Source organism: Puntigrus tetrazona, chromosome 11 (genome assembly GCF_018831695.1).
Source record: "Puntigrus tetrazona isolate hp1 chromosome 11, ASM1883169v1, whole genome shotgun sequence".
In the NCBI taxonomy this organism is placed as follows: Eukaryota; Metazoa; Chordata; class Actinopteri; order Cypriniformes; family Cyprinidae; genus Puntigrus; species Puntigrus tetrazona.
In genome coordinates, this window is record NC_056709.1 from 5,242,219 (window position 1) to 5,267,696 (window position 25,478).

The 25,478-nt window shown below is 33.6% G+C and overlaps 1 protein-coding gene across 4 annotated transcripts in view; it reads right to left on the minus strand.

Moving 5' to 3' along the window:
- Positions 1-1,388: 1,388 nt before the first annotated feature.
- Positions 1,389-25,478, minus strand: part of iffo2b (intermediate filament family orphan 2b) — a 30,033-nt gene continuing 5,943 nt past the window's right edge. Inside the window, exons 2-10 of one of the 4 annotated variants that reach the window (XM_043252506.1) lie at positions 12,373-12,433; positions 9,470-9,565; positions 8,038-8,097; positions 6,704-6,874; positions 5,706-5,845; positions 4,279-4,468; positions 3,332-3,421; positions 3,097-3,221; positions 1,389-2,291 (exon numbers count right to left, since the gene is read on the minus strand). In XM_043252506.1, the coding sequence (XP_043108441.1) occupies positions 2,186-2,291; positions 3,097-3,221; positions 3,332-3,421; positions 4,279-4,468; positions 5,706-5,845; positions 6,704-6,874; positions 8,038-8,097; positions 9,470-9,565; positions 12,373-12,433 (1,039 nt within the window). In that variant the 3' untranslated portion in view covers positions 1,389-2,185. The remainder of the gene's footprint in view (positions 2,292-3,096; positions 3,222-3,331; positions 3,422-4,278; positions 4,469-5,705; positions 5,846-6,703; positions 6,875-8,037; positions 8,098-9,469; positions 9,566-12,372; positions 12,434-25,478) is intronic. The other 3 variants (XM_043252507.1, XM_043252508.1, XM_043252509.1) reach the window with 3 other exon arrangements.

Below are 25,478 nucleotides of genomic sequence, written 5' to 3' on the forward strand. Positions count from 1 at the left end.
ATATATTTTAAAATGTAATGTATGCACCATTACTCCAGTCTTCTAATATTTTATTAATTATTTAATATTACTATCAAAGTTGAAAACAATTGTGCTGCTTCATATGTTTGTGTTTTGATTTAATAAGGAGCAAGAGAGACTTCTTTTAACAACATTAAGAATCCTAATTCTTCCAGACTTTTGACCAATAGCGTATAAGATAAAAATGCTGAATATAAAAAAGGCCAAAAAAGGGAAAGAGAAAAAACAAAGATGAAATTATATTACCAAACCTCTTTATAAGCCATATCCATGAAAACAAACCTGAATCTGTATGGAACAGTGCCATCATGAGGGCTTCAGTGCAATGTCCAGTATACATATACATATCATACATACATATATATATATATGAATGATAATTTCCCCCATGATTATCATGAGTGCAAACTTTAGAATGAAGTGGAAATGTAGTAAGGCCATCCAAAATTAACCTGCAATGTATATATAGGCACAGCTCTTTAATGTGTGAGATACTGATGTGTGTAACTCTTGAAAAAGGTTCAATCATCATTGCTGCTGAAAATGATAGACACTGTTCACTGTTCAGATTCTGCCATTAAGTGCGTAAACATTAACACATGAACATTGTACATAACATATGACATCAGACAAATCAAACCCAGCTAATAGGAAATGTTTTGCTAACGTTCTGGCAAGGCTCTATCAAACTATTTTTCAGTAGATTTTTTTGTTCAGATTCATCTGGCATTTAATAATGTTCATTAAAAACATTCATGGAACTTTTTGCAGAAGCATTTTGTAAAACGTTTTTTAAATAAAATTACTTGGAGACTATTCAGAAAACATTTAAAACAAATATATTGATAATGTTAATTTGATAATTAATTTGATAGCTTGATAATTAACCCTCTGATGCATGTCATGTGACGTAAAAAAACAACAACTATTGTTTCTATAGAACAAATTATTTACGAATTATTTTGTTATATTTTAGTTTAATGTTGTTAACATTTTGTATTTTTAGGAGATCTCATGCTATTACATTATATTTTTGCAGTGGTTATAATCCATTTATTTACCTGTTATAGATATATTAAACGCTTTGGTGCATAGACTTTTGTTTGTTCTCTTTCTTAAAGAAGATTCTTCACAAATTATTGCTGATTTAAAAAAAATGTTAAAAAAACAAAAAACAGACATATAGGTATATTGTTATACTTAAAACTGTGAATTTTAAACAAGTTGTGTTCCAAATGTGATATCACAAAAAAAAATGCATTCAGTAAGATTTTGTTTGAGTGCAATACCAAATGTTTCCAATTCATTTATTTCCACTGTGGTAATTTTTTGATTATAAAAATACAAGCGTGACTATTCTTTTCACAAAATCATGTTTGTCACATAGAAAGTGGCAAAACATTTACCAAGTTTAATTCTATCCAATGAAGTAAAAAAAAAAATAGGGGTTAAAAAATTACTGAAGAGCACCAGAGGGTTAAATTTTTATGAAAACTGGACATTTTAATGTTCAGATAACATTCATGAATAACATTTTCATAGCTAACTGTGAACATCAGCAAAACACTCTTAGAGCACAGTTTTGTTAGCTAAGAAAACAAAGATCACAAAATAAGGCTGATTGCATAGAACTTGAGCCTTTTCTGTGTTCCACATTTGTCGACTGGATTCGGGCTTAAAAAGGCCTAAATGTTTCTGCAGTAAACTTGATTTCTGAAATAGTTTTTAAAAAAATAAAAAGCCATGAATATTAAGGAAAGTTTTCAGCTGAAGGGAGATCAGTCCATTTGGTCTGATTGGTTTCAGTCTATTGTTTCACTCATGTTGTGTGGACATTTTCTAATCAAGATATGGACTTGATATGGACTTCAGGTTTGAGCGGGTGTATTGATGTATTTTGGCTGAGATTGATCTGATTCGTAGACAGGCTGTCCTGTGACAGCTGTGGCACCATGTGACACATCCATATTGATGTCAAAACACAAAAACAACCCTCATCAACTCCACCCCACTCTAACACAGAGACGTTAAAGCACCTACAGGATTTAGGGTTTGGTTGAGTGGGCTCTGTCCCTCAGTGTAATGGCATTGGCCGACTGCTAGGAGGCCCAAGAGCTGATTGGAGCTTGTGGGGGGAATAGAGTGGGGTCAGCTTGGGCAGGTATCAGCTGATTGGCCCCTCCGTCTCTCCGTCCTTGTCCGACTCATCTTGTATCTCGTCAGTGTTCCCTGAGTCACTACTCGCAGATGAGCTGATGGAAAGAGAATTTCTGAAAGAGAAGCAGAAGATGATTTTGTAAAATCCACACAAAAAATACCTTATTCTCTGGAAATGGTGCCGTTTGTGTCTGCATGACTTTCAAGTAATAAAATGTACACAGAAAGTCTAAGTAAACTTACAACAATATTTATAAAGTATTTTTTGGTCTATCACACCATAGGACACATTGATAAATTTATATATAATTCAAGTTGTAAATTTTTTTTGCTTAGAAACTGCTAATAAAATTATGTAAATTTATTGATATCAATAAGCGCAAACAACAAATAATATAAAAAGAAAATTTTCATTCTGCAAGTTAAATATTTATATTTACTTGATTTTATTCTTTTAATATATTGCCACCTTGAATTTTGTAAATAAAAATAAATGATCAGCCTTGTCAATACAGGAGATCATATTATTTTGAAGTGTGCCCTTTAAGAAACAAATCATTTCAGTATTAATGCATGTCATATGGTGATGACATAGAGCGACTAAGTGACTGTATGAGAAGCAACGGGGATGATAAATTCGCTCTGCCATCTTGCTTTTTTTTTTTTCGTTTCATTTGTAATGCCAAGAAGGAAGAGTTAATCTCTCATGTTAATCTCTCAGCCATTAAACGTGGAACACCAACTGTTTCCCATTTCTTTCTCGGACTCCACAAGTTATCTGGGACAGAGCGTTACAACATCTTGCCTAATTAGAACACATTGCTAAGCTTTTTCTTTAGTACTTTTGAATGCTTTAAACATTTCATATGAAGCTGTTTTTGAGTGAACCTATATTCTGTGAATCATTAGTGAAATCACCTGCCACCCTTGATCATTCTCCTGCATGTCTCCATCTGCACATCCAGCCCTCGCTTCATGCTGCACATCTCCATATACTCATGCAGATGTCTGTTCATGTCACTCTTAGCTGTGGCCAACTCCATCTGCATGTGAGAGAGAAAGATTTAATTACATACATTTTATTTGTCATAAATGTAAATACGGTTAGGAGGATAAACACAACCACAAAAAATACAGAAAAACACATTCTAACCTCAATTTGTCCAATTGTGTTTTGATATTCCTGCTCTCTGGTCTTGAAAAGAGACTCAGTCTCATCAAAGAGATTTCCCAGACTGCATTCCTGAGAAAAAAGACACAAAACGGCTTATTTCATTTATGTTTACTCTCAATTTGTACATATGTATTGACAACATGTACTGACAACAGAGTATTTTCTTTTAGTTAATACTTCTATTTTTCATTAAAATTGACCATCTTTACTGTTGATTATAATAATTTTAATGGATTTTATAAAATGTAATGCAATTTATAAAGTTGCAGAAGATGTCTATTTTAAGCACATGCTTTTGAGCTTTCTATTCAGCAAAAATAGTTTTCACATGATGATAATCAGATAGGCATATTAAAATGATTTATGAAGGATCATGTGACACTGAGGACTGCTTTCAATTTAGCTTTGCATCGCAACTACATCTTCAAATATATAAAAAACCCTGTAATTTTAATATAATTTTAATTAAACAAAATCTGGTGAGCAGAAGATAAATTTTTTCTAAACATTAAAGTGCCCCTATTATGGATTTTTAAATAGCCTCTGAATCATTGAAACTCGAAATTTTTAAAAATTAGTCTCAAGCCATTTCACATTGATGTCAAAATGAAACATTAGCATATTGCCTGCTGACTTGGTCATTTGTTTGAATAAAAATGCAAATTCATTCTTAGCCACTAGGTGCTTTCGCACCGTTAAAAGCTCACAAACACTGCTTTATATGAAATCAACCAATCCCTGAAGCGGTTTGGAAACTTGAATAAATCATTTGGGAGTCTTGAGTTTTGTGACCTTGCATGCACCTGTTCTTCCCTAAATGGCACTCCCCAAAACAAAATATGAATCTTTCATAACTCATAATAGAGGCTCATTAAAACATGTCAACAATCCCAATTGTTTGAACAGTGGTGTATATGGAAGCTCACAGGTTCTTGTGCGTCTCCGTTGCAGTCGAGGGCACCGGCGTTATTAGTAAGGCTGTAGGGAACGTTGTAGTTGGTGAAATCCTCCCATAACAACAGCGTATCATCGTTCTCTTCCCATGTCAAACTGTCACAGTCATCATCGATCTCAAACGTCTCCCGTCTAGCAACAAATGAATTATCTGAACAATGTCTGCACATGAGGAAAAAGAAAAGGACAGAAAAAGAGGAGAGACAAAGAGTGTCTCGGACGGCCAGCACAAGATGAGAATATAGACAAGCATGAAACATACATACACAAACATGTTAAATGAGGCCAAAATCTGATTTTTTCCCTTACTGTCAATTATAAGATTTTGCACTTGCAGTTTCAATCTGGATCTGAGTGTGAAATGATCATTTTAAAGCATCATTTATCCCTGTAAAGCCTGACCTAGAATTACATTTAGAAAAATCTTCAAAATAAAACAGTTTTAAAATTTAAAAAAAAAAAAAGTTTGTGTTCTATTTATTTATTTTGTGTCCTATGTAATACATCAGACCAAACTTCTGATAATCATATTTGATACATTTGAACATGACTTTATGAAGAAAAAAAGTATAGATTTAGATTGTATGGATAATCAAATAATGCTTCAGTCCGGCAGGTGTTCACACTGAAATATTACAAACAAGACAAAAATTATTATGTTCACTTCATCATTGAAGATTTCACATTAAAATGACCAAGTGAACCATGATCTGAATTTTAATATTAAATGTCTTTTACTTTCTAAAGATGTCAGAAAACAAGTAGCATGATCCTCAATTTATTAAATGATACGTAAAGCTTTACAGGGTTATTGATCATAAACACTCCACCGTGACATGAACTGATTTTTTTTGTCATTTTTAATTCACTTAGTCATTTAATTTATTTGAGTCAATTTTTTCATCTAAAACTAGATGAAGCTAGAAATGTATTTCAGCAATTTAAGAAATGCTCCAACCAAATATCAATTTAATTCTTTATAAAGAAATGTCAGTTATATTAACACTGTGTTTTGAATAAATATCTATTTATGTTTTGTCAAATAAGAGATTTTGTAGTTAAGACCAGTGTATGACATGATCAATATTTCAAAAATTACAATGTAAAGAACCTCAGTAATATCACTTTCTTCTGGCCTACAATAGCAGATAAAGCTATTAGTGAAAGGGTGAAAGTGAGAATTAGAAAAACATAGAAAAAGACATCAAAGTAGAAAGATTAAAATCTCAGTCCCTACTCATTACAAATACATGGGAAATAGCAATCGGCATAATTCCCCCCAACATTTCATTGCATGTCTGCAATTCTATGCATCTCCACTTGGTGCTGCCAGAGAGTAAGAATAAAATGATCTCAGATCACAGGCTGAAACCTGAATCTGGTTTTTGTGAAAACTCACAGCTGGTTTAGCATGCGTTTCATCTCGTCTGTGATGTTGAAGGGGACATCCTCCTCTGAAGTGCTGGGATCTGCATCCATCTCTGAGTTCTCCTCATCTGACACTGGCTTTTTCTCCTTTTTTTTGCACACCACAGCCATCTAAGACATGCAAACAATGTTTACTTATTGTGATTTTATGCCAGTAACTTGTCCTTTTGTACTCCTGGAATAGTTTGCTATAAAGTTATTATCATCATTTGAAAACCATGATCACATTTTGTGTTTAAAATTAACTCAGTTAATATTAATATTATAATATTTTTATGTCTTTACCTTTATTTCATATTTGTGATGCAATTAGACCTATTTCCTGCAATTAGCCTATGACTTTTCTAAGATTTTTGAGAAAGGATCCTGTAATTGTGAGTCTGATTCTGAGGGGGGTTAAGACAAGTTTATATTGCGAGTTTATATTTCACAATTCAAACTTTGTTTCTCAGATTTGCACATTTAAATTACGCAATTCTGACCTTATAACTTATAATTGTGAGTTCTGCAGTTCTGAGAAAAATTCTAGAATTTTCGTATTTAAATTAGCAATTGCAAAGTCGTTGTGAAAGGGTCTCAATTCTACAGGCTTCTATACTTAAGTACATAATATCTAATAAATACAGAAAAACAAAAACCCATACAGAGATATATTCTGCCTTCATTACATTCTAACTGCATTCCATTCAAATTGGCTAAATCTTGCATTGAATGACTTTGGCTTCTCAAAACATGTTTTGTTTGCTTTAGTTCACTTTAGTTTTTTGCAAAGTGAGTGGCATACTCAAATCAGAATACACATCGTTAAAACAACAATTACAATATTATCATACATGGTATATATATTACTATTTCAGCCACATATTAAAATCAACTTGTGCATTTGAACTGAACACAGTGTGGGTTTGGCTGCAGGGCAATGTGATCTTGCCGCTGCAGTTTTACTTTAGTACTGTGTGTTTTACCCACCCTGTCTGCTGATGCTCTGGATGGACTGACATTGAACATCTTAGACATGTCTTCTGAGTTCCTCTGCTGAGCCACGTCACACAGTTTGGCTGTGATGTCAATTCTCCTGCAGATGTCCATGTCCACCTTCATGGCTTTCTCCTGAATCTTGGTGTCAAGGTCAGACATTTCCTGCGCAGAGATTTGACAATTGTTATAAAATGAAAAGAAAACTTTCTTTACAAATAATGCAGTTATGATGCTGGAGAAACAACATTAACGTTTGCAGTATCATTAGATTTGTGCTTAGTCAGGGTGGATTTTGTCTTCAAAGTTTGGACTAATAGCCTCTTTATTCTATGCCTCTAGATTTACAAGTAGGCAACATGCACACTGCAAAGGCCATGTTTGTATGATATGATAGAGAACTATGAACTATAGTATATACTATAATATTCTATATTAACCAGTGACATTGATCTAATTAAAAAAGAAAAAAATAGAAACTAAGAAACATTTTTTTAAGAAAAACACACTATCCCACAGGATCACTCTAAATTGTTATAATCTTCATGCTGAACATCAATTATATACTATCAACAAGGACATCAACACACCAGTTATAAATCAATGCCATTGCACACAGATGCTTGGACCAACAAGTTAGTCTTGTGGTAAATCCACAGGCACGCAACAAACTTGAGCAGTTAATTTTACCTAAAGGCCTTGTGGAAAACAATTGCTCTGACTCATTTATTCTGTATGGATAAAAGGAGGAGTCAAAAACATTGACTCTTGACAATTGTTGTTTCTTAATTAAAAGCACAACACATTTTGGCAACATATGGAAGTTATTTCCATTCCACAGAATAAAAAAGTAATTAGGACTTTTTCACAATTCTGCCTTTTTTCCTCGTAACTTTGAGTTTATATCTCACAAGCTTAAAATATTTTTTTCACATTTGAAGATAAAGACAGAGTTATGACTATATCTTGCAAGTTTTTTGTATTTGAAAACTTTTTTTAATTATAAACTTGCAATTCTGAAAAGTTTTAATATCAGATATAATTTCTACATAATTGTGACCTTTTTCTCACGGTTGAGACTTTATATTCTATCTTCTTAACATTTAAATCTCTCAAATGCAAGTTCTAAACTTCTAATAAATTGCAAGAATTGCAAGAAAAAAAATCTGAATTGTGAGATTAAAAATTCATGATTACTGTTTTAAAATTCTTTATTCCATGGCGAAAATAAGTTCTTATCAAAACACGTGAGTTCAACAAATCAGGGCAATTGTTTGTATTTATTAAATTCAGTGCTTTTACAGATCACATCTTGCATTTGCTCTTACTTTCAGGTGCAGGATTTTCCGCCGATTTTCTACAGCTTTAGAGCGGCGGTGTCCGCCAGCCTTTACAATAAATAGTGATTTCAGTTCACAGCTTTCATTGCTTTAAAACTATTTATGATTTTTATGACACACAGTAACACTCATGTAAATGACTGGTTGACAGATGAGGCAATTTAGAAAGCAAAAATGAGTAACTCTTAACATTAACCCGTAAATCCAGGTGGCATCTGGGTAAACGGTCTATTCGTTATTTACCAATCCAGACCAGTAGGTCCAAATCAAAGGCGTGTATGGGTGAGATAATGGTATTATGACAATGAGACTCAAAACAGAGCTGTATTTGTGAGTGTATTATCTTAGCTCTGTGTTTCTGCAGGAGGGGAAAAAACCTAATAAGGCTAAGCATGTTTCTCTGCTGTCAAGGAACAGAAGTCTTATAAAACAACCAGTAACAGTGTTGACTTTAAGTAAATGGATAGTTCACCCTAATTTACTCACCTTAGTCCTTTCATACAGTTAGTTTCTGTTTCAGAAAACATGCATATATCAGCGAATCATTGGTCTACGGAGCTGAATGTTCTTATAAATGGTCTCAAAATGCAGCATCATACGATCATATATGTCTGTATTTCAACTAATTTGAGTCGGATTGACTTTTGCATTTGAAGCATCTGAAAGTGAGTTTTTGAAATATCTGTGCTGCTCAAGCCACAGACCACTTCATTCAGTCAAATTTAGTGAAATGATTTAACTAGATTTAACCAAAAAGAACCGGTTCAAAAGAATGAATTGCATTCGTCAATTGCATTCAAGTAATTACAAGTAATAATGTTCTGTATAAATAATGTACTGTATTGTGCACAGACTGATCATTTCAGTTCATAAGAAATTAGACCTATATTATAGCAAAGGGTATTAATTTTGTGTTCTTTAATATGTTTTTTTATTCTCAAAAACAGAATGAATGGATCAGCATGGATTATGCTTTCACCTAAAAACCTTTCTTGCAGAAAAAAACACCTACATGGGTGGCCTAAGTAAAATAACAGCACTTTTTTTAAATTTTGGGTGACATCCCTCTAGGCTTTTAAAGACCTGATTAAAAATTGATTTATTTATTTAATTTATTTATGATTTAATGCCATGTCAGGAGAAATGGCTATATTCATGGCAAAAACAGTTAAACAGCTTATAAACTATAAGCTAATTAAACACTTCTTATCAAATGTGGTGAAAACATCACCCATTATCCAATAAATTCTGTGTCTCTTGGACTGAAAACACATTTTTATACTGTGATCTCATGATGTAATAAAACAAAACAATCATACTGCTTTTCATCATGAAGAATTCTCTAAAGAAAAAAATGTCTTAAGTCTGATATTTTGGTCTCCAGATGAGACTGTTTGGTCCAGGCTATGGAAATACTCACATCACTCATGAGGCTCTTGAAGACCACCAGTTCAGCTTTCAGTCTTTCAACCTTCTCATTCAACTCGCCCTGAATGGCTTCAGATTCGTTTACATTCTGAACACACCCAAACACAATTATAGACAAACATGAGCACACAAAGCAACATAAGAATACATGAAATAGTCTGTATATGATTACACTTTTAGTATTAAAAGTACTCTCATACACTACCATTCAAAAGAAGTATTTTTAGCTTAAGAGGCCTCATTTATTTAATCAAAAATACTGCAGAACTCTTTTTAAAAAATAACCTTTCATGCAGTGTGTAAGACAGCTCTAAGTTAATGAAAACCACCTGCAAAGTTTTTAAATCTGAAAGTGCACCCATGTATGAAGTTATTGTCTCAAAATAAAGAGTAGAATCATTAAAAAAAAGTAGTTTTTAAATAAACTCCAAAGCAGTTTCATGTTGTAAATTAAACATTAGCTAATTGTCCAATTGTTGGTCTTTTCGCGTTGGTTTGAATGAAAATGCTAATTTATTCTTTAACACTAGTATCACAGGAGAAGTTGAGCAATGAATATAAGTTGAGCAAATACAAAGGTAAAACATAATATTATAATAAAATTAAAGTGTTTATGACCTTGCATACATTTCAGCCTGTTGGTTGGGACTCTCTACACCAAAATATGAACCTTTCATAACCCATAACAGGGGCACTTTAAAACTGTTAGAACTGTTTTCCACTTGAGATGTATTACTGAGATCATTACTCCAGTCTTCAGTGTCACATCCTTCAAAAATCAGTAATATGTGATTACTATCAATGTTGGCGCTTCATATTATTTTGGCAACATTTGGAAATGTTTAATTTTAGAATCCTCTTTCAGAATTTCTTACTAAAGCTTACAGATTTTGATGTTAAACATGATGCCAGTCTAGCACAACAGCTCAGTATCAGCACAACATACACTCTCTAGTCTAATGAAATCCTCACAGCAGTGGTGCTGAAGGTTGGAGAGGAAATCCATACAGAATTTAAAAAGCAGGCTCTGAGCATGTTTGGGATCTCTGGGGACGCTTCTTTCCTCTGTGGTTTTGCTGACCCATAATCCAACACAAACACAGATGCAGCCGTTTATTGATTTTTTTTTCACTACATCAGCAGAGGATGGATCTCACACCTGCAGCGTGTTTCTGGGGGAGATGTGGGGAGGCTGAGACTGACATGGAAGCGGCACTGGACCATGCGGGCATATTTAAACACTCCAACTAAACGCATTCCATTTACAGCCCTGTCCCAGATTGTTTGAGGTCTTTCTCTCACACACACAGTATCATATTTGCTCAGATCACGTGTGAAAAGTTGCTCATCATGTATTTTGGCATGAAAGCATGAGTACTCACACACTTAATCGAAGTCACTTCAAGAAACAGCATATTTAATTTCATCATTTAAAAATAAAAGAGTTCAATGCAGTTGCTATGCGATTGCTTATTAATTAAACTTTAACGTCTTTTGACGGCAGACTTTGATCAGTCTGAGCACAAACTGAGACATCACTAAGATCTCTTCTAAGGCTTTAGACGAAAAACATGTAACAACCAATACTGCAAAAGTATTTGTCGGCCACTTTATTAGGTACACCTTACAAGTACCGGGATGGACCCCCTTTTGCCTTCAGAACTGCCGTAATCCTTTGTGGCATAGATTCAACAAGGTACTGGAAAACATTCCTCCGAGATTTTTTTCCATATTGACATGATAGACTCACGCACTAGCTGTAGATTTGTCGGCTGCACATCCATGATGCGAATCTCCTGTTCCACCACATCCCAAAGGTGCTCTATTGGATTGAGATCTGGTGGCTGTGGAGGCCATTTGAGTACAGTGAACTCATTGTCATGTTCAAGAAACCAGTCTGAGATGATTTGCGCTTTATGACTGCTGGAAGTAGCCATCAAAAGATGGGTACACTGTGGTCATAAAGTGATGGACATGGTCAGCAACAATACTACCAGCCTAAACTGTTGATACAAGGCAGGATGGATCCATGCTTTCATATAGTTGACACCAAATTCTGACCCTACCATCCGAATGTCACAGCAAAAATCAAGACACATCAGACCAGGCGACATTTTTCCAATCTTCTATTGTCTAAGTTTCCTGTTCTTAGCTGACAAGAGTGGCACCCGGTGTGGTCTGCTGCTGCTGTAGCCCATCCGCCTCAAGGTTTGATCTGTTGTGCATTCAGAGATGTGCTTCTGCATACCTTGGTTGTAACAAGTGGTTATTTGTGTTACTGTTGCCTTTCTATCAGCTCGAACCCATCTGACCATTCTCCTCTGACTTCTGGTATCAACAAGGCATTTGCGCCCACAGAACTGCCACTCACTGGATATTTTTTCTTTTTCGGACCATTCTCTGTAAACCCTAGAGATGGTTGTGAGTGAAAATCCAAGCAGATCAGCAGTTTCTGAAATACCAGCCTGTCTGGCACCAACAACCATGCCATGTTCAAAGTCACTTAAATCACCTTTCTTCCCCATTCTGATGCTCGGTTTGAACTGCAGCAGATCATCTTGACCATGTCTACATGCCTAAATGCATTGAGTTGCTGCATTTAAATACATTTAAATACATTTTTTAAAGGGATATTTAACCTACAAAGAATTTTCATCTTATCAATATTAAAACAAAATCATCTTATTTGTGTTTTGCATTTGTAGTTGGCCTACAAACATTATAAATATGATCCTGTAAATGTATAATGTCAGTATATTCCCCTGCATCATGATCTGGGTGGCATAGTTTTCAGCTACAAGGTCCTAAGTGAGGAACCTACATCATATATATGGCAAATGTAATAAGTATCACACAGTGGGAGAGTCTAGACGGCTGGTGCACAGGTGAGCTCACCTCTTGCAGCGTCTGCACCATTGATTCCATCTGTTCTCTTCTCGACAGCTCCTCCTCCCATCTGAAACACACAGAACACACCTCTGATGAATCTGACCATCACACTATGAGTAATTTTATATCATGGTTATACTGCACAATTATGTTTTAGCTACTTTTCTGTTATGGCAACAGTCTCAAATCCTCCTTTGGTGGAAAGTCCAACTAATTAAATACTTAAACACAATAAACAAAAATTAATTCATCTCATTTTTTTCTGTACACTGATAAGTTTAAAAGGTTAAAGCAGCCTTTAGATTTGTCTTCAGGCCATGAGTCCTAACGAACATGTGAAATAGGGTGTAGATCGGGCATTGCATGTTTTGTGTATAACAAGTCATTTCCTGTTGCCAGCAAGTGGCGCTAGGATTATAACTGAATATTGGCCTTTAGATGTGCTCAGAACAGCTTAACGCTTAATGAATGTGTGAAGTTTGGGACAGATTGGACATTGTATGGCTTTAACTTTACATTCGCAATTACCAGTGCAAACAGCAGACTATGAAGATTCAATAGTTGCATCATGCAACAAACAGAAATCTAATCCGAAATCCGAAATCTAAAGTCTATAAAAAGGAATAAAATAAATAGAAAAAATTAAATTAATTTCTGGCTACATGTAATGCGAACCATTTATAAGCTGTTTATAATGACTGCCAATGGCCTAATTTGTGTTTTATTTTATAGTTAAATATATAATTTCAGAACTAGCCAACTTATTTTTCACTCTTGTTTTGTTCTAAATACTGTTAAAATGTCAAATATTTGTTGTAAAGTGAGGGGAAAGAGACTACAATGTTTACAGTTTAATATACATACAAACTACATAAATTAGTGTAGCATTATTGTTTGCAATTACAAGGTTAACTGGTGTTTCTGGGTTAAGATAAATTTCTCTTTCATGAGATCACTTCCTCTTTTGGGTCGGGTTTTGTTTCTACGCGTCCTAAAATCTAGCGCAAGGCTTCTAAACCTCGATGTTTTAGGGGAGTGATATTCAAATAACTGTTTTCATCCGCCACATTTATCAACGTGCAGTCATTCATACAATGAGATTTGCGGCATATGAATAGGTGTGTCCCATTTATTTGACATTAAAGTACCTTGAGAGCGTTTGACAGCTTCACAGGATTCATCAATCAATCAATCAATCAATCATTTTCATATTTTCATATGCTTTTTATAATCGCTCTCAACTTATATTTATGTAAATACATATATACAATTAATATATACAATATATTTTGTGTTCATATTGTTCCTTCTTAGTCTCATTGATCATTCAGCTCAGCTCGGCTGCGCTCCTCTGGCGTCTAGACATAATACACCAAAATTTGTCAACCAGTAGAGATTTTGAACTCGTCTCCATCACAATTAAACACTTGTATTTGGCTGTCTGTCACTGCAACAGTGTAAAGGCTGCACTTCAGAATCAAAGATTCTAGCCTCTCTCTTTTGGAATATATTAATATATAATAAATAAGAATTTTCACTGGTTATTTTGTCATCTGATAAGCAACAAGCAACATTTTTGTTCTGACCAACTGACCAAAAAAAATCATCACAATAAATTATGCTCCAATGGTGATTAAATCTAACAATCAGTTAGCTCATAAGATCAAACCGTGCAAATTATAATTATTGTTATACTACTTGTTATTGTTCATGTTAACAATATCAGCATTGTGTGACTGTATGTAGTGGAGTTATATGTAAATTTAAATTTCTGTATAATCTAGCCTCTATGCCTTTCGAAATTCATACAAAGAAAGTCATTTAGATTTTCTATGGGGTTAATGTCAGGCGAGTTTGCTGGCCAATTAAAAACAGGGATACCATGGTTCTTAAACCAAGTACTGGTATCTTTGGCACTGTGTGCAGGTGCCAAGTCCTGTTGGAAAACAAAATCTGCATCTCGAAAAAATTTGGTCAGCAGCAGGAAGCATGAAGTGCTCTAAAACTTCCTGGTGTACAGCTGCGTTGACCTTGGACCTCAGAAAACACAGTGGACCATTTTAGGAGTTTTCAAACACTGGCTGTCATGTACTTGCTCAGAAATTTGTTTAGTATAATTCTTAACCAAAAACAAAAGTTACAGCAGAAATTATGCATATTTTATCTTTTATCTCACTTTTCTGGCTTCTTTTACAATGTGGTTTACAGCAACAAGGAAACAAACTTTATAGGCATGCATCATATGCAGTATCAGCTGCTTAAAAGCTGCAAAGTATGACTGACAGTTGTAAAGAGGCAGTTAATCAAACGTGTAAACATAAATGTAGAACAAGGCTGAGCGCCAGAGGGAACCTTTCTACAGACAATCGAATAATTTTTGAGGCATCACTTTCTGTTGTTATAACTATGCTTGAGTTCACTACTAAAATAGCACTTGAGCAGATGAAACGCTCAATCACATTTACTGCCGGCTCTGACCTGCTTCATTGTTGCTACAGTGAGGTAAACAGTACACACTTACTCCGCAGTGCTTCTGAATGAGACACGGGTCTAAAAAGGATACAGAGCCATGTGATGTCACCATACTAAATGGGGCTCCTAAAAAACTGAAATGAATGAACTGGAACCTGCCCTTGAGATAAACACACACACACAAACAAACAGCTTGATTCCTCATGGGGACCTAAAAATGTCAAAATTTACTGGTATTCCTATCCTTATGGTGACATTTGGTCCCCATAACGTGATAAATACCATGTGCACAAACACACTCACTTGAACGCATATTAAAGAAAGTTCGGCAAATCACATGCCATCACAAAACATTGCAGACCTTTGCTTAAACCAAGGAAACCTCTGAAAATCAACAAATCACGCAGTGTTTGCCACTTAAATAAATAACAAATCTCCAGTGCTGCATACTATCTATCCTATTTATTGTACTATCATTCATAACCATCCATCCATTCATCTATCTGTCATTCTAATCAATGTCCTCTCAAACCATCCATCATTTATTTTTATTTACTGTTGTGGTCAGAATTGTTGGTACCCTTTGGTAAATATGATCAAAAAAGGCTGTGAAAATAAATGAGCATTTCCTCCCATTTTTTTTTGGTCTGTTGGTATTTAATTGAATCCATGATGCCGCATGTATTTGAATAAGATGTTCAGTTTCTTTCTTTCTTTTTCATTTGGCTTTGCAAATCATACACTCAAGTATTTTCTTAAATTTTCCACCTGTGATTCTTGGAAAAGTAATGTCGAGTCAATTTAATGTTCCTTTTTATCCTGATGTGTTTAAAAGTTAATTATTAATGAAAATATACTTTACTTATATGAATATATTTTACTTATGAATTCCTAAGGGTATCAACTGGCCATTGTGTATTAGTGTATTTGTGTATTGTTTATTTTCATACATTAAAGCTTAGATTTTTTATGTATTTATTTGTTTTTTTTTAATAAAGATCAAATGGATAAACACTGCAGATTTGTTTTCATATCCTTTTTTGATCATATTTACCAAGGGAACCAACAATTCTCACCATGACTGTTTTCTATGCATCTAATCTATCCATCATTCATCCGTCATTTTAACCATCCATCCATCCTTCCATCCATTTCTTAATCCATCCTGTCTAATAATTCATTCTCTATTCATATATCCTTTATACATTAGTTAATATTTGAAATGGATTTTTTCAAAGTTGTCCTAAAACTAAAATGTGTTCTTATTGTTTGAACAACTTTTTTTTTGATCCTCTTCAAATGTTAACTACTTTATATCTTTTGGTTTTATTATAGGTAAACATTAGCAATCATGTTTTTGGTATATTGCTTACCATTTGTATAACCACAGTTTTACAACAAATACTTTGGTTAAATTATGATAAGTGTAGCAAACACATGGTTAATTTGTGGTTACCACAGTTAAACTCCCTGGGGTTGGACAACGTCCAACTTCTTTTTTTTTCTTATTAGAGCAAAAGACACACACAAATAAGTATTATACACCATTTTGAGTGTACACAAAGTATTCACCTAACCAATTCAAAGTATTATACACCATTTGAATTGGTTAGGTGAATACTTTGTGTACACTCAAAATAACAGCAAAAGTGTGTGCCTTTGAAAAATAAGGAAAATAAACAGTGTGCATGTTTGTCCTTTTCTCTCTCAGCAAACAAGTTTTTAAAAACGTGTCGCTAAAAAACATGACACACAGACATGAGAAATATATCTAAAGAAAGCTTGAAGTGTCTACTTTAAAATGCAGTAAGTCCTGTTTATTAGCCATGCTTTTTTGTTGTTGTTGTTTCATTAGTAGTAAATCTGTGGTATATTTCTGTCTATCCATCCATCTATTGTAACGCAATAATCTGCTAACCTCTCTCTGTCTCTCTCTCTCTCTCTCTGTGTATGTTTGTGTGTGTCTGGGCTGATGCTGATCGAACACTGCTGCTAAAGTGCTGGTGTGTGAATCACACTGCTGCTGTAGAGCTCTGCAGGTCACTGGAGTTCATCAGCTGCATCAGCCAATCACAGTACAGTGCATCACTTCCTGCTGGACGCAGGGTGGCGTTAGCAGTAATGCAGAGGACAGAAGGACACAATCTGATCATAGTGGACAGTCTGGACAGTTGTATAGAGCAAACAGAATCTTACTGTCATCAGAATTCACAATTAAGCTAATGAATATTTAAAGTAATAAATATAGCATTTTCATGTTTCCACATAAGACTTATTTTTAACAGATGTGAGAAGACATGCAGATCAGATTTCAGATATATGATATATATCAATTTAGTTTTTTCCCCCCCGTGGGAAGAAACTACAGTGTCACAACAGCAAAAATAATCCCTCATCAAGAAATGTTTCTAGAGCAGCAAATCAGCATATTAGAAGGATTTCTGAAGCATCATGTGACACTGAAGACTAGAGTGGTGATGCTGAAAATTCAGCTACATATATTCACACAGAAATGTATCATTATGAAGTGCAATATTATTTCACAATATTACTGTCTTTTTTGTATTTTGACCAAATTAATGCACTCTCTACTAAGTATAAGAAACGTCTTTTAAAAACATCTTACAGAATGGTAATTTTCATTTATATTTTGCTCTTGACTATGGACTAAAAACACAGTAGCAAGAAGCAAATCATGGTTTTGACAGCCGTTTATGTCAACTAAAGGCTATTTAAAAACACAATAGATTCCTTCTCCATTAGTAAAAAAGAATAACTTCACCTAAACTGGCATATATCTCCAGAACAACTAGTGAGGTGTGATTTTAATTCGGTAAATGCTGAACATAATCCCAGGAACTACAACATGAGAATCTGTTCACTCCCAAACCCCGTAAGGAGAGCTGGAAAGATCTTCTGTTTGTATGAGAGGCTAATATAACCTTACAAGGACAGACAGCAACAGATGACAAAGTCACAGCACAAATATCTGGCTACTGATGACCGCATGTCACATCATGCATTGCACAAATGTTTCAGTGCTACAAAAATGTCTCACTGCTCTTAGACCTAAATGTAAGATTAACGTTTTTACAATTTCCATCAATTAGATTACACCATTTTACTTCAAACTTCACTGATAGCCTATTTATAATTTAGTGTTTTTTAGTTCATCATTTACTGATTTATGAGTAATTTATGACTGATGTGACCAAACTATATTTTCCATTCTTTTTACAGAAATAAAGTAGCAAATGCATTCCTAATTTCCATCCATTGTTTTGCCTCTGTAAATCTGGGAAGTGAAAATAGAGGTGCAAATGCGATTACCAAAACAGTAATTTCACGGGGGCACTTAATTATATTCAAATATGACAGAGGCATATGCAAGTATCTTGTATATGAAAGGGACAATGTTTATAGCCAGCTATTTGCATCTACAGATTTGTCTCAATAAAAGATGGTAGTTGAGAGTCAGTTTTATATCCTACGCACACTGGAATGTGAGCACATTGTGTGAAGCTTTAAAAAGAGCAACCTGTTCCCTGACATGTTCTTCTGACACTCAGATTATTCTGTTCATTTCAATTTATCCAAGTGTGTTCAACTGAAATACTGCTGTATGTGCAGAATTTAAAGTATAGACTATTGCAAGAAATCGGCAATGTGTTTGTTTCTCAATGAGTTCAGGGTCTGTACGATTAACAGGACAAAACCGATCCTTCTGTGCTTAATCAAACTCATAAATCATGCACACGCACACACATTCACATGCTATGCCATGTGACAGCCTCCGATGTGTTCACCATGTGAGTTAATGTTGTGAAAAAATATTTCACACTATTCATACTGCCCTTCAGAAGAGACATGCAAGAGAAAAAATGGTCCTATAAAATCATAACGATGTTAGATTTTTCTACTGCGTTTCATGTTTACTGCTTCCAGATTTTATGGATATGGATTCCATTTTAATTTCTTACATTTTTAATACAAAACACATTTCTGCATTTTATTTTAAAGAAAAATTTGATTTAAATTGTAATATTTAAAACTGACTTAATCAATTGAATTTGTACATATTTAACAATTTATTACATTTTTGACAATAACTGTATGTAAGCATTTATTTATTTAAATTATGTGTTTTCCTTTTTAATATTTTAACAATGTAATAATTTCTAACATTTTTAAGTATAAGTGCCCTGTGAAATAAATGTATTTTTTTCTTTCCTGAAATTTTCCATTTTAATATTTTTGAATTCCATTTTATTTAGAAGGTCAAATTATTCAAAATTGTTGAAATACAAAAATAAATAGTTAAATACATAATGAACTTATTAAATATAGAAATAAATGCGGAAATAATATTTATGAAATTTTTCTGTTTAATATCTGTTTATTTCCCCCACATTTAATTTTCAGGGTTACGTTGTTGTTGGCACGTCACTCAGTGGGCAGTGTCGCCTTTCAAGCTTGAATTCTTTAGTCTGCTTTTTGGTCATCACAAGCTATGGCTGACCATGGTACAAGATTGGTTGTTGTGTCTTTGGCATGCTTTCTTACATATTTAAGATGAGACACACTGGACGAGAAGCTCCAGGCCGCCACTCACTAGTGTCCTGAGCACCACGGACAGATGTCGAATGGCTTTCCAGTGCCGTACACTCATAGAAAACAATCTATTCTTATATGGTTTCATGGCCATCATTTAATCCCTTTGTGACCATTGTTTTGCAGTGAAGGACCTGTCATAATTTAATGAGCAAAAAGACCTGAAGCAATGAAGAACAAGACAAGACAAGGGTGCTTAAAGTGACGTGTTGACACCTGTAACCCTGAAAATAAGGAATTGTAGAAATAAACAAATAAATGCATAAATATATTTTTTTAGTTTAATTTATATATATATATATATATATATATATATATATATATATATATATATATATATATATATATATATATATATATATATATAATTTCATACATATTCATATTATTTATTTCAATAATTTGGCCATAATTTTAATGGTTGTTAAACTGTAATAATCCAAGCTTAATCATTTTAATTCATACATAATTTTAATTTTAATTTTAATTTAATTTAACATATTTAGTGCTTTGATACAACCGGTGTTGTTAAAAGTGCTACATAAATAAAAATAAAAATATATTTTAATTAATTTAAATATATAAAAAATATTTAACATAAATCATTTATTACATTATTAAAAATAACATAACCCTAAGAAATATTTATGTGTATTTATTGTATTTATATGTACAATTTAGGTTGTTGATGTCTGATGAATTCATTCCTTAAAAGTAAAATTTTAGCATTTTTACCAGTAACAATGTCCTTTCATGTATGGTCCTTTTTTTAGACATGCTCACTTTTACCATTTCTGGATTCTGCATTTTATTATTTAATACAGATTTCATTTTTAGTTTTGTACAACAGATTTGTATTGTTTAAATTAAAACATTCAACAAAAATGTGCAAACGTGTGCCGTTTCTTTAGAGAGGAAATTCTGCTATGAAATGGTAATATATATCCTTTCACCAAGTTAAATCATACATTTATTTTGATGAGTTAAATTTAAGACTGAAACAAACAACTCTTGCTTCTATGACAAAGTAAAATTTTCTTTCTTGCATGGAAGACTTAAGAATCCATTCAAGTCTGAGTTACATGCCAGAGTTTAATACTCAGGATTAAAGGGTTTAACAAACAACATGATCAATTGTAACTGTGCAACGTGCCTTAACAAGCAACATAATTATTTCCATAAGACCTGTTAAAAAAGTTATGACCACATGAGCAGGTCGAGGCAGAAAGTAGAAACCTCAAGAATCATCTGGTTGTGACAAACATCTCCCTTGAAATGCTTCCAAATAATAATTACAGGTTATTAAAAAGGGAAATTCAGTTGCAAAACTAAAGAACACTTACATAATTGTGCAGAAAACAAAACAGTTTATAGTTAATTTAACATTTCAATTAATTGTAAAGGGAAATAAATCAGATTAGGGACAAAACAGGTTTATTTTCACTTGACTTAACTAGGCCTGAAATCTTTTTGTTGTTGTTATCTTTTATCTTTGAATAATCATTTGATACCTAAAGTAAGTGCCTGCAATAATGTGGCTGAGATGTGATGTCTGACCAATGAACAACGTCAGCCATCGCGTCTTGCCTTGAAAAAATTATTTTTTTATGCATACATGAGTTATTTGTTTTCATTGAATATCTTTAGCTTTTACAGAATTTTAAGATACTGCATTCACTCATTTAGGTATTATAGTTCAGCTCTGTTTAGTTAATTTTTACACTAAATAAAATGAACAATAATTATGTTCCATAAATGACCATTTAAAATATAACATTTTTCTAATATGCGTATTATTTATGTTATAATTAGTGTAGTATTTAAGATTAACATAGAGAAAATGTTTTTAAATTCCAGTGCAGAGGCAAATCAGATGCATTTGGTGGAAAAAAAAATTATATTCATATGCAATGCCATGGTTTATCCACTAGATGCCCTTATGGTTGTTTAATAAATACATGTATTTATTCTTTTTAGGTTTAGCCTTTTAATGTACATTTAAACATTATCAAACACTCAATTTGTATAAATTAGATTTTTTTTAAATGTTGCTTTTAAAACAGTACATAATAACAAGGAATGATAAGGACTGATAAGCAATTTAACCAAATAAAAAAAAATCTTAATAATAATAATAATAATAATAAAAACAACATAGTTATGTTGCCAGTCTGGTACAGCAATGTTACACTGCAAGCCAGCATGAAAACTGTGAGGCTTGTGACAGTCCTATCGACTGCCATGTAAATAACACTGTCAAGGTCCAGAAAAGTATGAAAAACATGTAAGTTGATGAACTGTTGCATAGTCATTATTTATGTTTTCTTTCCAAAAACTAAAATTATTTTCGTCACTTTATAACATTCAAATCGAACCACTGATGGCAGATACTTTGAGACAGTCACAAGCCTCCTGGTTTTCATCCAAAATATCTTAAATCGTGTTCGGAAGATGAGCTTTTCTAGTTTGCAACAACATGGAGGTAAGTGATTAATGAGTATTTTATTTTATGGTGGAATATCCCTTTAAAAAAGCATTTGATTATAGCGATGTGATTTTTTGCACAAGCTCTACAGTCAGTCACATTTATTAATCTTATTAATCTTTTTACAATAGACTGCTTTAAAGCAATAAATATTTGAAATAAATGAAAAAGGTTTTACAACTTGTTTTGCTATAAGGCAGCTCTATATAAATATGTATAATGATTAATCAGTGATTAACCCTTCTAATAATTGTTAGATTATTTTCAGTTGTTAATTTGTTAATTGTTATTTTCATTTTCATTATAAAAATTTGTTGCAGCCCTAAAGCTAACCCACTCGCTACATATTGCCCAAAACCAAAAAGCAAACATATATTAACAGAAACTACTGCTGCAATTTTCAACTGTATACATGCTTTCTATAAAACAGAAAGTGGAGTCGAGACATCTATTTATCTACTAACACACATATTAGGATTTCATGAATCAGCTGGTTTCCATAAGAACCGTTGTCATTGCCATAAGTCATGTCTTGCTTCACACATATTTGTGTTTTTATGAAAGTAACCTGTCTTCTGGGGCCTGTCTTCTTGCTTCAGACACAGATCAAACGACATGAAAACAGCACTGCAAATACAGAGGGAGAAAATAACCCATGCCTCAAAAAGATCTGTGAGCATATCAGTAATGGCTGACCGGAGGCCATACAAAGGACAGACTCAGCTCTAAGTGGACCCTTAAGAACTGCTTATAAAATGTGGATTAGATTCAGAGTTACTGTTGTCATTGCCAAGTCGTGAAATCTCATCTGATACATCCATTCACAGATACTGCTCATAATCTGTGTGACTTCCATAGAAATAAACACTGTCCACTGTTTGGTTCCAAACATTTTTTTTATATATTTGTGTTTAGCAGCTGAAAGTAACACATACGGGTTGGTAGCTACATGACTGTGAGTAAATTATGACAGAATTTTAATTTTTGAGTGAGCTATCCCTTTCAGTTCAAACTGCGCAAAGATTTGCATTGTTCCTGAGACAAAATAACTATTACGACAGATATCTGTGCTAATTTAAAGAGAAAGAGAGGGAAGCGGCTATAATTATTTTTTGACTTTATGTTCAAATATAATTATTTTCAGCAAATTTGGGTTTGCAAGCTCTGTTTTACTGACATGAGATTTAAACCAGACATTAAACCAGAATTAACCGCAAGCCTCAAGAGGTTTAGGTGCTGTTTAGTTCTCTAGATGACGCCCAATACAAGCTCAGTCCAACAACTAGGGTGTGATGGGTGTGATGGGGGAAAAAAAGAAAAAAATGTGACATGAAGCACAAAACAGCTCACGTGTGGATTTAGAGATGAGAACTAGGTATGCAGACATGTGTGAAACAGGTGTGGACATTTAATACAACAGACACAGCCATAAAGCATCTGAGCAGCTGGCATGTGACATTATCCTAAAATGGGTCACAGGTTTGGTCCTGATGGCAACTGACTAACTTAAAGTAATCATATATGTTTCATTTTTATTTATTCTATTAATATATTTTAGAAAATATTATTTTGTTTATTTTTACCATCAAAATGTGTCTGTTCTGATGATAGAAAAAACATGAAACTAACCAAGTAATCATGCAGGGTTAGGATATTAATATTCATATAGAGAGATAAATATCAACTTTTAAAAGAAAATTTGAAATTGAGATTTATGCATCATCCAAAAGCTGAATAAAAACATTTCCATATGGTTTGTTAGAATAGGACAATTTTTGCCTTATATACAACTATTTGAAAATCTAAATATTGAGAAAACCACATTTAAAGTAGTCTAAATGAAGTCTTTAGCAACGCATATTCTTAGCAATGCATAATCAAAAATCTTTACATTTATGATACAAAATAAGTTCTCATAGAACTTGATATTTTCCTAATATCCTAATGATTTTTGGCATAAAAGTTTGATCATTTTGACCCATACAATGTATTGTTGAAAAATATACCCCAGCGACTTAACTACATGTAAATGTAATATTAATTGTAAGGATGTTTTTGTTTAATTTATTTTTGTTATTACCATCAAAGTCAACTCAGTAACGTGCAAAACATGCAACATAATCAACGTCCAGATGTGCAAAAGGTAACAGTCTCCAGCTCGAGCCGGATGACAGACCGTCATGGCTAATCCAACCTCCTGTCGGGCCCCTGGGGGCCTCACCGCACCCAGCGTGTTCAGCAATGTGCCAGGATCTTCTGCTAAACAAACTCATTATCTCATACGGCCGCCTAACCAACAACTCCCTCTCTGTCACGTTTCCCTTCTGATACACCTCAGCGGCTTCAACATAAGCAGGGTGTGGCTGCAACATATTTTGCATGTAAAGTCGTATCAAACTTTCTCAAGAAAGAACACTTAATTGAGCTAATAGCTTGTTATTGCCGCCAAGAACAGTTTCATACAAGTTGCTCCTGTATGATAACTTGCATTGCCAGCGCTCAGGGCGCTGTTATTCATCAGAAAACCACTCCTCATCATAGGTGGAAAACATTTAAAGAGTTTTGTTCCAAAAATCCCAAGGCTTGTTAAGACTCAATGTGATATAACATAGGTGTGATATAAAGTGTTAGATTTGGTAGCTTTAGCAACACCCAAAATACAAGACAACGTTATTCTTTCGTTGACCTGCAGTTTCTCAGTTGTCATCAGTGCAAGAGTAACAGGGCTAATAATGAATTCTCTTTATAGAAGTGGGTCGATAATGCATTAAAGCTCACAAATAGATCTTTAAAATCACCCACAATTCAGCAAAAGGCTTTGAACCATAGTGCCAGGATGCTGGACTTTGCTGTATTCATCTAGTGCAACAGATTTGATGTTTGAACGGCAGTGATTCACTTTCTCAACACAAATCCAGACCATGATATACTGTATATATGGTTACAGCTCATGCATATTAATTAATATATTAAGTTCTGTATAAACTTTAGAATAATGTAGAGTTTACAATTAATAAAAAACAGCAATTTTTAGGTAACAGATATCTGCAATATGCAAGCAATCAGTATTTTAAAGGTTTTAGCATTTATTCTTAATAAAGACCTTTTGTAACGTTAAAAATGTGAATATTTTATATGAACTACCCATCAAATGGATTTATATATTTTTATGTATTTTCTTCATACCTACCAAGGCTGATTTCCATTTTTATTTTGTTACTGTACGTTCTTAATTGACAGGTAACTATTAGCCAAACAGACTGCTGAGTGAGTTTTAATTTCAAAACCTGAAATAATATCAATATTATTTAAAAGTACACAAATTTCCATTTTATAATATTTTACTCAGCAAGTGACCACTCTTGAAATTTTCTAGGACATTAATAATTGTTTATGGGATCAGAATCATTAATGTCCATGCACAGCCCAGCCTTTGTTTATAGAGCGAATTCATTGACTGCCCATAAATCACAGGAAACGAGGCGTCACAGGTGAGACATGGATGTGTGTAAGCTTGCATGGCAGAGATCAGTGAGGGTGAATC